The 16,024-nt window shown below is 37.9% G+C and overlaps 1 protein-coding gene across 1 annotated transcript in view; it reads left to right on the top strand.

The window, feature by feature from the left end:
* LOC146481401 (putative ATP-dependent RNA helicase DDX60) overlaps nt 1–16,024 on the top strand; it is a 42,643-nt gene that overhangs the window by 15,484 nt on the left and 11,135 nt on the right. The window contains exons 16-33 of the mRNA XM_085108424.1: nt 151–344; nt 488–616; nt 1,211–1,360; nt 2,125–2,247; nt 2,732–2,827; nt 3,627–3,742; nt 4,717–4,802; nt 4,900–5,069; nt 6,416–6,520; nt 7,503–7,628; nt 8,666–8,811; nt 9,530–9,700; nt 9,822–9,930; nt 11,273–11,425; nt 13,371–13,475; nt 14,048–14,248; nt 14,695–14,799; nt 15,828–15,972. Coding sequence (XP_084964550.1) covers nt 151–344; nt 488–616; nt 1,211–1,360; nt 2,125–2,247; nt 2,732–2,827; nt 3,627–3,742; nt 4,717–4,802; nt 4,900–5,069; nt 6,416–6,520; nt 7,503–7,628; nt 8,666–8,811; nt 9,530–9,700; nt 9,822–9,930; nt 11,273–11,425; nt 13,371–13,475; nt 14,048–14,248; nt 14,695–14,799; nt 15,828–15,972 — 2,430 coding nt within the window. The remainder of the gene's footprint in view (nt 1–150; nt 345–487; nt 617–1,210; nt 1,361–2,124; nt 2,248–2,731; nt 2,828–3,626; nt 3,743–4,716; nt 4,803–4,899; nt 5,070–6,415; nt 6,521–7,502; nt 7,629–8,665; nt 8,812–9,529; nt 9,701–9,821; nt 9,931–11,272; nt 11,426–13,370; nt 13,476–14,047; nt 14,249–14,694; nt 14,800–15,827; nt 15,973–16,024) is intronic.

Genomic DNA, 16,024 nt, shown 5'->3' with positions numbered 1-16,024 from the left:
CAAACTTCTTCTTTGTCGTTCAAACACGTCAACTCAAGTTGTATTTACCAACACCATACATTTTGCAAACTATTATTTCTCAGGAGAAAATTTTTTATGATAACGTTGTTTATGTTGACACTAGATTCTGACGTTGTGCTGTTTTTACAGGTTCTCGTGATGCCAAATCAAACCAGATGAAATATCCAGTCCTTCTTGTGGAATGCGTAAGGAAAATACATTGCGAATTCAACAGTCATCTTACCAGCAAAGACAAAAAGAAGCTGGCAGGATATATGCAAAAGCTGGGATTTGGTGACATATCAGCCCTGTTTTATGAGCTGAATCCAGAAAACGAAAATAAGGTAGATCACGTATTTGTAAAGGTTCTTAGTTTATCGTTTAACATCAGAAATCTGCTCCAGGGAGGTGTCCATGTTTATCAACAGGTCGTCTGTTAAGGGAAAGGTGGCTGTATACACAATTGAGTCTTGATTTATTGCCGTAGGCTCGACAGCTCTCTGTTAACACGACAAGCGCGAGATTCCAACTAGAGTTCATGGGACATTTGTTGAAACGCGAGGAACGAACTGATCCCGACCCTCGAGTCGACCACTTCATCCCTGACAGCTGGCAGGTATGCTAATGAGAACATGGTTTAAACATCATCAAGCATTCCCAACTGTGCACATACTTGTACTTTTTAGGAAGCTACGTTATTATATCATCATTCCATTGGCCGTTTAATGACTGTTGTTTTTTTTCTTATAATGTTGTATGAAACTAACATGAATAAAGTAGATATTAACGTCAATGTCAGGACCCAACAAAGTATTCGTTATTGATATAATTAACTACACAGCAGAATTTACATTATGTTTTTAAAATGTCCAAGCAATAGGGACAAAGTATCAAGATTTTGCCCTGAGGGCGTTTGATATCCAACATTTGTTTGGCTTGAAGTCAGTGGAGTCCTTTATGTTCACGACTCACTGAAAATAAGATAAAAGGAAGTCCATTCTTTGAAAGCAGACAAGCTATAATAAGTAATGTTTTTAACGCCTCTCAACTGTCGTTGACTCTTGTTTTGGTCGATCGGGGCTTTATATAGACGTTAAAAGGCCAGTTGCTGTCTTTAATAAAAGGTAGGAAATGTCATAACATGTGTTTGTTGTATATCACATGTCGTTTGTATCTTGTATGTTTATCCCTTGTTAAACTGATATTTCAGCGTGCTCTCCTTGATGCTGTTGATAGTAATGAGTCAGCGGTGATAGTGGCGCCTACCTCATCAGGGAAAACATATGCTTCTTATTACTGCATGGAGAAAGTCTTAAGAGAAAGCAATGACGGAGTAGTGGTTTATGTTTCACCCACGAAGGTATTATGCTGAGATTTCTAACTGTTTGGCTTGTTTTAGATCTTTAAGGTATATTCATACAATAAATCTTAGCTAAACGTTAACATTGTTGGACATCAAATTTTGTACAACAGTGTTAGTGAAGATGTTGTTCGTTGATCTGGTCATACATGTATTGATCAAATTCGAAAAGGATTGCCCTTTAAGGATTCGAAATTGATTCAGCACACAATCGTTCGACTCCATCACGTAATGTTTATCAAGCTAGTGACGAAGTTTGGAGTTTTTCCTATGTGACTTGTGGTGGTTAACGTCAGATGGCAAATCTCCATGACGATCGCTAAAAGCTCGTATCCGCTGTCTCGACAACTTCTGAGGGTGCCATAATTCCTATCGATGATTGTAAATGACAAAATGTCCAGGGTGTGCTCCCAGCAGCGTCCTAGAGGTGTTCATCCCTTCTAATGTTGGTGTGCTCCTTGAGCCTACTACTAAAGGTTCTTGCCATCTCTCCGGTATAAGTCTTTCTGTAGTTTTTTTTTTTTACTAACCCTCCTTTCTTGTCCAAGGCTTAAACGAGTCTTTAGAAAATATTAATTAGGATTCGGAACTTACTACCTATCAACACACTCACAGAATATCTGTTACATCCAAAAGATCCCACAGCCAAGGGGACAAAAGTGCGGTTCAAGATATAAAAAAAACCCTCGCATTCTACAGCTGGACAGTGTCTTAAATTAGCCTCAAATCGAGCATAGTTTTAATTCAGCTTTGCTTCTTTTAAGGCTCTGGTAAATCAAGTTGCTGCGACGATTTATGCCCATTTTAATCGTAAACAGCTTCCAGAAGGAAGATCAGTTTATGGTGTTTTCACAAGAGATTATCGGCACAACACCTTGAACTCTCAGGTAACTATAGAGGGTAGTTATACCCCATCTGTATTCTGTCTTATCATTCTAGCATCAGCTACGTCTGCTATCCTCCGTAAAAAAGCTTCTGAGCTATTTCAATTTATTTACTTGCACCATTATATTTGATTATATTTGGTAATTTATACCAACAGCCCATTAGCAATATGCAGTATTTCATTGGATATATCCAATGAAATTAAATCATTAGACAAGTGACATTAGTCTCGTGCATATTTGACCTTAAAACAATGACGAAAACATTTGTTTCTCAGAGGTTGTTATGAAGAACGTAGTTGACTGTCATTATATTTTGATTCATTTTATAACTTTTTTATCTTATCCATTTGTCTTTTATGTCACTTCATTACATTTTAGCACAATTTACGTTTACTACTCCCTTTTGGCAGCTGTGTTTTGTTACCATGTCAAACTACCATGTTCAGTGAGAATTTAGTTTGCTTTGGTCGTGTTGTGTTTTCAGATTCTTGTTACAGTCCCTCAGTGTTTGGAGATCCTTTTTCTCTCGCCTCGAAGGCAGGATTGGACTAAAAACATCAAATACGTAATTTTTGATGAGGTAAAGAGCTGTATGGCTTTTGAACTATCCGAAGATTTTTTTGCAATCATTCTTGTCATGAAAGCCTGGCTACCTTTGTTTTCCCCAACCTGCATTTTAAGTGTCTTTTGTTTACCATAAGCAGCATGGGAAAGTTGCGCCCACCTGCCGGCCCACCTGCCGGCGTAGACGCGGTTTTCAGGGCGTTTTAGATAGAATGGAATTAGTCCTATCCCCATTTGTTTTTCAAAAGCCTTACAAGCTTAACCCAGCCTTGCCAGGCTTCTCATCGAATTTCACCAGTTTGTTACAAGGGTTGATTGACGTCAGGATTTGACGTTTAAATCTTAGCCAATCTTGGTCTACCGTTGTTGCCTCTGTAGATCCTTGGCTTCCAGCTTAATACTTTATGATCTAGAGCCTTCAAATGGAATTATGAACCCTGGAGTATAATAACCAGTCGTGCCATAAGTGTTCCTTGGATAGGAGATGATAGATAGCCATCTAGGTGCGGGACACCGATTTGGCTGATAGTGATGTCGATTTCAACAAGCGCGAGGGGGATAGTTGTTTTATCAAAAACAACCGTGAAAAATTATCCTTTTTTTTTTCATTTTTATTTTGTTTTGCCATACTTTATAATAGAGATGCAGCTAAATTGCTAAGTCTAACTGATTTGGTGATATTTTCTTTTCTCGCTAAGGTGTAACTTGTGAGGCATGGTGTAATGGATCATAAACCTTGGCTGCTAAACCAATAAAAAATCAGGAAGTACATTATCCAATGAGCCAGGTTTTAATAATGTAGTTTTCTTTTGCAGGTTCACTGTCTTGGTCAGGAAATTGGGGCTGAAGTCTGGGAGCATCTCCTTCTCTTGATTCGCTGTCCGTTTCTGGCGCTTTCAGCTACCATTGGAAACCCAAGAGATCTACTGCAGTAAGAAGTTTCACACGTTCTTATCAGCTTATTTTGTTGGTTACATTCAACATGTGAAGAGCCTGTGACACAAAAAGCTCGGAATCTCTAAGGAGGCTTGTCACGCTTACTAGAAACACTCTACTAAAGATGAGAATACACCTGTGTATGTGCATAGTTCTTCCCTCCCCTCAAGATTGGGGGAAGGCGTAGCGAATAAGTGTTGGAACAAATTTAATTAAATTTGTAGGTCGCTTACTAAGTTCATTTGTGAATTTTGCGTCTTGCACACTGTTTCTAGGTTATGCATATTTTAAGCTCTGTCGTGAAATAAGGAAAAAATATATCATTCAACATGTGGGGTTGAGGTACTGCCCAAAGCAGCCAGTATATCCATTGAAATTTTCAGAGTCAACAGCCTCTTACGTGTGAGATTTGCATATATATTATATTATTGCATCTAGCCAGTAAGGGAGGGGAAGGAATTATTGAGCGACTGATTGTATCTGCATGTATACAATTAAGTCCTAGCGTGTTTAGTATGTATAATAAAAAAACTTAGTATGACGTTAGTTTTTTATTTGTTTGCTCATTTATTTTTTCTTCATGTATGTAGTGTTTCACACTTTGTAAGAAAGCAACATGTGGCTTGAAAAAATAAATAGATGAATAAATAAAAAAGCATTCAACTTGTCAAAGTTTGGAAGAAGACTAAAAAATCTGAGAATACAGGACGCTATTACAGATGCCACATATGAATCTCAGTTATTTTCTCTGTTTCACTCTCGTATCAACACTTTAATTTTCTCGAGATCTTCTTCTCTTGTTAAGTGGTATGTTTTTGATAATGATCTCTAAGTTACATGTTGCGATACCTTGGACAGACATATATAATACTTTAATTAATGAAAGCCATTGATCTTAATTTTACCCTCACCTTAAACATAACGTCCTTTTGGAAAAAAAATTACACAATCTTGTTAATAAACTTGTAGATGGTTGCAAGCTGCTCAAGACTTTCGTCAAAAGCAGGACGAGCAAGACAATGGAAAACTGAGGAAATCGTACAGAGTCAGACTAGGTATATAAGTAGTCGATATTATATGTATAACCCTTTGTCTTAATTTCTAGCTTTTTACAAGGCATGAACTCCTAACATTTTTCTTACCGTTTTCAAGTGACCTGTGAGGAACGATACTCGGATCTGGAAAAAAGCATTTACCTTCCTAAGTGTGCTCCAAGTGATGAGAGAGTTTCTGAAGAGACAGGCAAGTGCGAGGGTAAAGATGGAAATAACATGGAAGAGTTTGTCAGCCTTCATCCATGTGCTCAGCAAGGAGCTAAACAGGTTTGAGTTTGCTCGCATTAATTATTGAGGAAGTTTTTCCAAGTTTCTATATCCTTATATACTAAAAAAGATTGCACCACGTCTTTTCGCTCCCGAGAAGGAGTTGCGAGAAATTCTGAACCGAAGGCGAAGGTTTTGTTAGCCGTCCTTTAGAACTTCAGTATGAGGAATAAGATGAGAAACTCAAACATCATTCTGTCAGAAAATCGCTGCCAATAGTAATTAAAACCTATCTAGACCGGGCCTTTTTTGATCAGGGCCGGGATGGGGGAGGGGGGTTTCGCCTCCCTGAATAACTTCGCAAATATTAAAGCTGTGACAATGAGACTTGAAAGACAGATAGTACTTCAAAATATTTCCTTTAACGCGAATTTATGCCGTCTCATGACGTGGTTATTACGTAATGATTACCAAATGGCGGCCATCTTGGATCCGCCATATTGGATTTCTGAATTTTCCACAAAGTTCAGTAAAGCGCCGAAATGAAAAGAAAAGTAATAAAACGCAATAAAAAAGCACTGATATGGGCTAAAACATAATAGCTACGTTTGGAAAAGTTTTTTTTATATTTAAAATCGACTTTTTTCTTTTCTCAAAAAACAGTCCGTCAAAAATTGGCTATCATGGTAACATGAAAGTCAATCAAGATTAACCGCCCACATCAACTTTTTCCCAGATAAATTTTTGAAAAAAAAAAAAAAATATGAAAAAAAGTTATTAAGGCTTTAAGTCGCCGTGTGAGTATAGAAAGAAAGGGTAGTCTCTGTCCCAAATTACTTGTCTAATGTGAACCTGAGGTAGGTTTTTGGTCTCAGACGAATTTTGTATATTATTTCATTTTAGTTGTTATTTTAACTGTTTTGGTCGTTCCTATCTAAACGACCAAAAAATGGACAGGAAGCGAATTTATGTTGGATGAGATTATCGTCTTATGTTAATTTGGCAAATCAATATGCTAAATACAGGGAGATGTTTTGAAAAAGAATGCTTGAATTTGAAGTGATTGTAATTAACTTCGGGTACCGAACGAGTAAACTGGTACCAAAGTACTACAGAGTTGTTGGCTGAGTTTCGCTCAATGATGAACCGACTCTCTTTTAAAACGAAAACCACACAATAACAAAAAATGGGAGACCTATCCTATGGCTTTCTGAGTTTAAGTTTGATTTTCGTAACCCACTAACTTTTTCGATCAAATTTATCAATGATAACTTGCATCCACTTTTTTTATCCATACCTATTTATTCACTAAACATTTGCCCGCCTGCTTCGCAAATGGCCTTGTTTTGTTCTAGCTGCTAGGTTTGTATTCATTGGTTAAATGCCCTTCCTCTCTTTCACTTCAGCTACGTGAAAATGGTTTTCCAGGTGACATGGCCCTCACTCCTCGAGAAACGTTGCAGCTGTATGACGCCATTGCTCAGCACTGTCCAGGCAACGGATTACTGAAGGTCAGCGATTTCTCTTTTTGTCTTCATAAAAATGCTGTGGTTATCGCGAAAATCCTAAGTTTCTTTTCTTTCCCTTTTTTTTTTTTGTTAATTCTGCTCTCAATCAACTATAGCCCGTGAACAGACTCCCAAGTGTAGCATAGGGCGAATAGAAAAATTGGACAATGGAGCAGTCGAGTTCGGTTTGGGAAGTAATAGATCAAACACGAGGAAGAGTGTTTCCTCCGATTCCAAACACCGAGAAGTAGGTTGGAAAAACGAGGCACAGCCGAGTTTTTTGTTAAGCAACTTCAAGGTGTTTCGAAATAGGAGGAAACACTCTGTAGAGTGTTTGATATAGCTTCTCAAACCATTGATAATTGTTGGAGAAATTCGAAGCAAAAGTTCACCAAATTTTATGGTAATTAGGAACACATTTCCAAACTTCCTTCACGGTGGTGATTTTCTTTGTTTTCTCTTCATGAATTATGAATGACTTTGAGAACCATCTATCCTTCCTTTTTCTTTCTCGCCCCATGCCCCATTTGGGAGCCTCTTCATAGGCTAAGTCAACTGTATTCAGTTCGTCACAAGCAGAGCAATTAAAGGTACAATTTCGAATCCGACAGGGGCTTTCGCATTCTGGTTGGTTGGGCTATGGGTAGAGAAACCAAAGGTTGTTGTGCCAATTAATTTTTATACAGAAGCCGAGCTTGAAGTCAAGTGAAAATTTGAGTGATTTTTATAGGCTAATAACGACAAAAATACAATTGAGAAAGGCCGTGTTGGGGGTGACGCTAAATGAGTAACTTGATGGTCCTCAGACCTAAGCTCCGAAATCGTGTTTAGTTCAACCCATATCTTGCGATGTTGTTATATAAAGCACACCTAGTTCTTTCAATAGTTTACCATCATATACTGACCTTGCCCGTTTCGAAACACCGATGAGACGTAAAATCAACTTCTCACTGCACGCTTATTCGGCCAAATGTTTTCTTTATAGCGACTTTCTCCAGAGAAATATTTTCAGGGAAATACATTCATTGACAAGAAGCATGCCAGACAGTACGAGGAGGAGCTGAAGAAAGAGTTGAAGTCATGGGCGGATGATGACAACCAGTTGGAGAAGGTGAACCAGGTTTATTGTTATTTGCCTAATAGTTTGTTTATTCATTTAATTTTCATTTGTTTGTTTGTTTCTTTATTCAATTGTTGCATTCGACAAAGGAGAATGCTTCTAATATTCTGATGGGGTTCCCGCTATGACTTTGGCTATCCTATGTAGTCAAGTGGGATATTTCAGGAAAATCTCGAACGTTGGGCTTTGTTGGGTACCATTTCGGTGCCATTTTGAATTAATCACTTAGTCGCGCATGCGCCTTTGTACCGAGTTTTTACCGGATGTTTTGTGATATGGCACCTAACATGAAGGGAAGAGGTTGTGCTTTAAGAAATGACGGCATTCAGGTTTCACATTGAAGAATGGTGCCGCCCTAGGTAAAATTCGGGCTTGACACAAGTCTGGATGGAATCATAAGTTTCAGTACGCAGTTGCAGCAGATCGACAGTTGCTCAAATTCACTGGTCGTCGATGACGTTTGCTGAAACACAGAATAAAATGAGTAACGAGCAACTTTGTTTCTCGTTGTTTCTCTCTTTACAGAGTTTGATGAACATGTTGGCATTTTTGCGATCAGAATAAAGCAGCAAAATACAAATTCATGAAAAGATGTAAAAGGGAGGTTACGTTAGTGCGCTGTTTAATAACAGAGGCAAATTTTTAAAATGACGTTTTGAAGCTTTTAGATTCAGATATCAACAGTTTTGATTCTATGGAAGGTAATATCTTTCGAAAAAACTAGCATAACATAATAGAGCTGATGACTGACAGCAGCTGGGTAAAAAAAAATGAAGCAATGTTGCAATTGCTTACTACACAAACAGAAATCGCGCACACTTATCACCTTTTACAAAGTATCGCCACAACGGCCATTATGTGTTTCCGTCATATTCCAATATTCAGTGGCAAAATCAACTTCACAAATTCAGAGATTTACAGCTTTAGAAAGCAGCACCTCTCTGAAAAATGTCTATTATAAATTTATTAACGAACAAGTGCCCCCCGAAACCTTTAAACTTGTTCATCCAGTTCTGTTGCTTGTTTAGGTGGAATCTGTTCTTCAGTCGTTGAATTACATCAGTATGGAGGAGTTGGCCACAAGGTCTTCGGGTAAAGATTTCATCGCAAGAAATTTCTCCACCCTTGTAGAACAGCTTAAAGCACAAGAAAAGCTTCCCGCCTTGGTGTTTAGGTAGGGGCACTCCGCAACATTTGTTGATACTTTTAATCCAAAGAAAATGTCACCCAAGCGGTGAAAAGAAAGGAAGGCCGGCAGGCAGGCTGGGAGGAAGAAAGGAAACAAACAAACAAACAAACAAACAGATAACAATTCTAGTCAGACTGGATTTTTAATTTCCATGCAAGTGACCTACACTTGACCGAAACATGACTATCGCTGATACACTTTTGTATGATTATTTATTTGGGTTTTGTTTTTCACCAATCATTGCCTAAATATGTGAACCATTAAGCATTGTTTATTGACTGTGAAGAAGGGAAACCTATGTAGTGGGTCAAATGATTTACGAGCAAGACCATTTTGCTCGACATCATGGTCATGGCAATGAACGGTCCAGTTTCATCTAAGTGCCGATGTGCCCTCAACTATACTGGCCCCATTTTGTGCCTCACCATAAACCTTTCAAGGGCTATCCGGGCTTGATTGAGCCGTGAGATATTGCCTTGTGATTTAATTTGAAAAAGCCAGCTCCTGTGTATTTTTATGGCAGAACGACTGAAAACACTAAAATACTTACGTTGTTCTTATTGTTAGAGAACGATAATATCCAAACTAAAAGTACTGAATTCATTGATCGTTTTTGGAAGGGGGAAATTGCGTGTGTCCCTTTCGTAGACGTACTCTTAGTACCAACTAAAGATCTGCTAACTTAAGTGTGAATCTGTGTCAGCTTTGATCGAGAGATGTGCCGAAGTTTGGCGATGAATCTCGCTGAGGAATTTGAAAAGAAAGAAGAAGCCATCAGAGCAGGGACAAGAAAGCTTGATGAAAAGAAACGGCTTCAAGCTGAAAAGGATGTGAAAAGGACTCGCGATAAAGCAGACAAAGAAAAAGCTAAAAGGTATTAAGAGAAGATTCAGTTCATTTTAAATGACTTACATATTGCGCTTTGTATTTGTAGATATTTGCAATATCTCTTAATGCAGTAATTTTTTACGATGGCTGTCTTTTACCTTTTAAAGCAAAAGAGAAATGCTGGAAGAAGCACAAGACGAGGAGTCAGAGTTTTCAAACTTGAATGAGCCTTTACCAGAATGCACATTGTCGTTTGTCTATGGCATTGGTAACCAGGTATGCGTAGTAACTTGAGTTTAGATTTTATAGTTGTATGTTTGCTTTATTTTTCAAGGTATCTCTGTATCGGCTCTTTAAGTGAAAAGAAAAGCGCAAAAACGTTTTTAGCAACTTTATCATCAATTGTGAGAAGTTAATATAACAAAGATGCTGTTTGGGTAGCTCCCGATTGAGATTTTGGTCATCTCTTCCAGTTCGAAAGCGTTTTGTGGCGTTGTTTAAAGAAAGCTACTTTTATTATCCTTCTGCATGCTCTAGGGTGAAACATTTTATGTCATTATTCAAACTAACCAAACAAGGGCTTGTTTTATAAACGTTAGCGTCCAGCACAAAGGAATGTATCATAGACTAGTACGTTTATCAGGAATAGATAGGTCAAATCTACCAGGTGGTGTCTTGTTTTGTGAGATGTTTCCTCATATGGAAATATTCAGTTCAATGGCAAAGTGTAAGATATTCCAAAGTTTAGTTTTAAGCAAGGGAGTAATGAACTAGGCGTTTAGATTTCACTATTGCTGAAATAAATCTTGGACGCCCAAGTTATTTTTTTCAAATGTAGCTAAGAGATTGTAATCTTAAAACAACAGTGGGTGCCCAATGATTACAGGCAATTTCATTAGAGCAAACACCTAAGATACTGTGAATCCGAACTAAACGCGAAGTATTAGGCTATTTCCAAGTTTCTTTGAACCTCATTTTGAAAGCAAGGCTTCATGCATAACTTTTGTTATCAAAAAAATAGAGGATATTACATGACCGCGCGGAGATACGAAATTTCTCTTCTCGTGTTGAAAAATATTTCACGAGTGAGTGCAGCGAACGAGTGAAATATTTTTCAACACGAGAAGAGAAATTTTGTATCTCCAAGCGGCCATGTAATGTTCTGTTTATTATATAAACACCAATGAAATACCAAATCATTGCAAAAGGCGCGATTTATTACGTAACCATAGCAGCGGTGATCTTTTCTTTTATATGCAAACAAAACTAATTTTCATATAAAAAACTTTTCAATTAGCCTTATTTTCATAATGAAGCTGAAAACAACACGGAAATGGCCTATTCAATTTAGTATATTTAAGAATTGGTTCTTGTTTAGCGTACGTATATTAAGTTGTGGATGCACGAGGGAAGTTTGAAGAACACGAGAGAATTCGAAGCGTAAGCTTCTTAAATATTTTCGTCCATTTCTGGAGAAACTTAAGCGATAGAAACCCGAGTCTGTCTGATTTGAGCACGTCACCTTATGGATGCATATACTAAAGAATTATTTGAGATCCAGAATGCATGCATGAGACAAACAACGTCAAAATATAGATTTGGTTTTTCTTTTTTGTAGTCATTGAAAAAGATAATGGGTCGTATTTGGATGGTTAACAGTAAAGATCCATTCAAGCGTGCTTTGAAGCGAGGAATCAGCTACCATCACGCTGGACTTAATAGCAAAAAGCGCTCGGTCGTGGAAATGCTTTTCAGGGAGAAATATCTTCAGGTGAGACACTATCCTGTGACTGTGAGGATTTGATGGCCAATTGCTTTTAACTATTAAAAACTTCAAGCACCAAAAGTGCCTGCAATCGCGCGTAATTTAAAAACTCTCTACCAACTAAAAATTCTAACATATTTTGTAACAGTATACCTGCCACTAGCCTGAAAATATTTACTTAAATTTGGAGTTTAGGAAGCGACTTGCTTCCATGTCAGTTTAAGTACTGTTTAGAAAACGAGCCGGAGTGTTTAAAAGGAGGTTACTCCAGAAATAATCATTTTTTTAATACATCAATAAAACGTAAACACTGAGATAAGTTCCTCACCGCTTTTTGAGCTTCTGTAGTGTATCTGATCTATGCGAAATTACTGTCCAAAGTCCTGATTGAACGCCGCCAATTTAAATGGCCTTAGTAACTTGTTCGCTTCTTCGTGACGTCATTCCGCCGACCAAATTGGCGCAAGTCTTTAAGCGCAGCTAGAGAATTGATGTATTTCATTTTTCCGCGATAAATTGTCTTTTTAACAAATCGACGGCAGTTTTCTATGGTCTATACTCTTATAGACTATAAAATAACGTCAAAAAATGTTCAAAATACAAGTTGATCCACGAGCCGCAGGCGAGTGGTTTCACTGCCAAGTTTTGGACATTTTATGGCGTCATTTTATGGTCTATAAGAGTCTAGACCACAGAAAACTGTTATCAATTTGCTTTTACAATAACATAGAAAAGTATGAGCGGAATTGGCTCTATTTTCCTTCAACAAAGCGCGCGCGTTACATCTGACGTCATTTTTCTTTCTGTACTCTTATAGTCAATGGCTATGAGCCAATCAGTGCGCAGGAATTTTGACAGTTACTGTAAAATCCGTTATCGATTGACAATTCCGTTGACTCTGTACAGTTCGGGTAGAGATAAAGAAAGCAGCATTTGCCTGTAGAAAAAGAAAAAGAAAACAAAATAAAAAAGTAAATCTTAGCAGAGAAGTGGCTCGACCAGCTACTCCCCACGGCTGAAAAAACTTCAAAATTTGAATGTGTGTACGGTGTAGCATGAAAATTTTGCGGGAGTTTTATTTTGCGGATTGGCGATATTTTGTAGTTTGCGGGAACAAATTTTTGCGGCTCGAGATGACTAAAATTTCTGGTGGGAACTAATTTTTGCGATTCATTGTTCAAGAAGCAGAAAACTTCCGCAATCATTGAGAATGGATGTAAAAGATCTGGCATCGGAAACGCCCTAGCAAATGGTGTTCCTTCAGATGACTCCATTCGTGCCAATCTAATGTACTGAATTACTGTACACTTTACATTTTCTGTTCTTTACACATTGTTTTGTTTGCGAAACAGACTACCGTATGTGTCTAAACTCTGGTTGCCTTTTACAATGGATAATCATGTCCGTGTTCTTGTTTGAGTCCAATTTATAACGCCCAGTGGCACAAGTCTATTACAAGCAAAGTTTTCAATTTGACTGAAGGGAGTTATTTTTTGCGGCGTTTTATTTTGCGGGTATTTTTTTCTGCGGGAACTAATTTTTGCGGATCGTGGTCAATCCGCAAAATCCGCAAAAATAAGAACCCGCAAAATTTTCATGCTACACGGTAGCTAACATTTTACCGAAAACTGCTTTGAAATATCGTCATAATTTAAGCTACTTAAAGGCAGGAAAATAAAGCATTCAATTTATCAGTATTACTCTGACCGATTCTGTATTGGACATGGTACAAGAGAAGACTCTTCTCTTTTCTTTTCTCTTTTGCATCATTCTGAACCTTCTTGGGGCCATAAAACCCTTTCTCATTAGCCACCTTTTTAATAATTTCAATAGAAACATAGGTTAGTACCTAAAAGTAAGTGCGTATGTCAATTTTAATTCTTATTACCGGTTATTTATTTTTATTTCACTTAACTTTTTTTCGCTTTATGTGGCTATTATGGATCTCTAGGTTGTCGCGGCAACAGGTACCCTAGCCCTTGGTATCCACATGCCTTGCAAGACAGTTGTGTTTGCTGGAGACTCTCCTTTCTTAAACTCACTAATGTACAGACAGGTTAGTAATATAGTAGGGCCTAGGTCTTCTTAAATTTCAAGATATTGTAAAGTGATAAGCCATTTTAAGATTTAGATTTATGGCCAGGTGTAAAATATGATACAAACCATCCACCTTAAAGATATCCCCAAGTTAAATATATCCCTTGACTCGGTAGTTCGAAAGCTGGCTTTGAACATTAATCCACGATTAAAAGTTAACAGAAGTGTTCGGCTTGGTCGTAAAAAACGTTTTTTAAAGCTAATATCACTAAAGCTAATGGTAAGTTAAAAGAAAAGTCTAATTTCAATATCTTGCCACTGTCCGTCCCCGTCAGGACTTTCTTTTAGGCAATGTGACAACTCAAAGAGCAACAAATGAGGACCAATGATTTTTTCCTCGTTTCACCTACACAAGATGATTTGTACGAATATATGTCGCCACTATCCGTCATGGTCGAAACATAAACACTTGGCTTTCAAACAGACGTGTGAAGATAAAACACTTCATAAGTGGAATTTTGTCCCCTGACCGTGTTTGGATTAAAATTTCATAATCCTTTGTTAATCCCTCTTTGAATTTAAATCTTTCAGATGTCTGGCAGAGCGGGGCGCAGGGGATTTGATCCAGTAGGTAATGTTGTCTTTTTTGGGGTTCCTTACCGGAAAGTCCAACGCCTCATTACAGCTAATATCCCAAACCTTGTCGGGAACTTCCCAATTAATGTGTCCCTCGTACTTCGCCTGCTTCTGATGACGTCAAAGGGCGACGACAGTAGAGATGCATTAACCAAGGTTGGTACAGTCACTATTGTATGTTATTGTGACAACGGAACATCCAATAAAATCGAAGTCATTAGACCATAGTTGATTGAGCAGACTGGTTATGAAACCTTGCAATCGATATCTTCAAAGGTGCTGCAATTTATGTTAGGAGGTCCGCGACCACCACGATCCCTTGTTTTAACGTGTACATTACTGCTGAAAAATCTAAACAGGAAAGTTGCTATTCGTCATTTGCTCCAACAACTTTCGAAATATATAGGCCTTCCGTGCACGGTCTGAAGGTAAAAGTGCCGACAAAAACATAAAACACAAGTTCGTCAAGCTTCATAACCATTGCCTTTGTGTAACTATGATTAGACACGGGATAGAAAGGAAAAAATAAGCCGGATGCATAGATGTATACACAGTAAGCCAAGATCATAACCATTTTTTCTTTCTACTGTTATTTTCTTTAGTCTTTAACGCTGCTCTCTCACTCGTTCATCTGCCAAAAACACCGAGAGATGGAAGGTCAGATTAAGAAACATTTTCTTTTCAGCGTCGAACTTCTTGCCAGATTGGTAAGTGACAAGAATACCTTCATTTATAAAAAAAAAAACACTATCCAATTGTCCTTAGCTAATAACAACTTGTTACATATGTATTGGAATTTGCAATTTCTCTGAAATGCTGTGTAACGTAACTTTTACGTCTATAGTTGGAGACTCATTTACCCAAGTGGTGGAGTAACGGAGGAAGGGCTTTTTACTGCAAGCTGCCTAAGGCGGCTGGCACCGGTTTCCAGCACTTTCCAACACTTAAACTTTAACGAATCAATACTATCAGTCTTTATCAGTTCATACAACAATGACATCAAACAAATGCCTAATCATTAGCGAACAAGTCATGGTCATTCGTTTACATTAAAGGTTACCAAAGGAACAGTATTACCTGTTAAAAAAACACCCCTTAAGGCGAATTCCCCCCCATTTCTATTATAGAACTGTGATCACTATGTTCAGAAAACGTTGATCCATCAAAGTATAAGTGATGGAAGGTGAAGGAAATTGTTGTGAGACACCTTAATACTTCCTCACCTCAAGCTCTGTTCACTCACGATTATTAAATAGATGCCGTCAAATCGCATGGAATATCTTTCATGATGAAATCTCTTCTTTCGACTTCTTTTTAGCACTTCGAATTACAACCCGACCAGGGGCCCGTTTCTCGAAAGTCCCGGTAACTTACCGGGCCCGATTAGTGTCTTTGGTGATAAATGTTTCTTAGCCTAAGTCAATTTTTGTTAGGTTGAACACCAAATTTTAAAACCTTATAATTCTATGAAAGCATTGGCCAAGTATCATGTCTCTAATCACTGGATAATCGGCGATAAAACATTTAAAAATATACTTATCGGGCCCGATAACTTACCGGGACTTTCGAGAAACGGGTCCCAGGTCCCTTGACTTTTTAACGAATTCGTACGTCAAGAAATTGAAAATTTAACATGCCCTGTCCCAAATGTTTTTAATTTGTTTTACTCTTTCGTAGTACCCTCGTTGAATAAAATTTAAAATAGCTTATTTTACTATTGTCTTGTGTATGGCAGAGCCTGATCAACAAAGACACTGGAGCTCCTCAAGAGATGGCTGGATTAGCCACACATCTTCACTACCATGAACCATCCAACTTTGTTCTGATCAGCTTTTTACAGGGTGGTCTCTTTCATAAGCTGTGTAAACCGGGAAGAAACGGTAAGAGTGCGATACATAAAATAACAAATACTTACCAATTATTCCAGGAGCG

This window comes from Pavona decussata, unplaced genomic scaffold (assembly GCF_977016875.1).
Source record: "Pavona decussata unplaced genomic scaffold, jaPavDecu1.1 SCAFFOLD_50, whole genome shotgun sequence".
NCBI classification, from domain to species: Eukaryota; Metazoa; Cnidaria; class Anthozoa; order Scleractinia; family Agariciidae; genus Pavona; species Pavona decussata.
The sequence above is the reverse complement of the archived record's forward strand: the minus strand, read 5'-3'. Positions and strand labels throughout refer to the sequence as shown.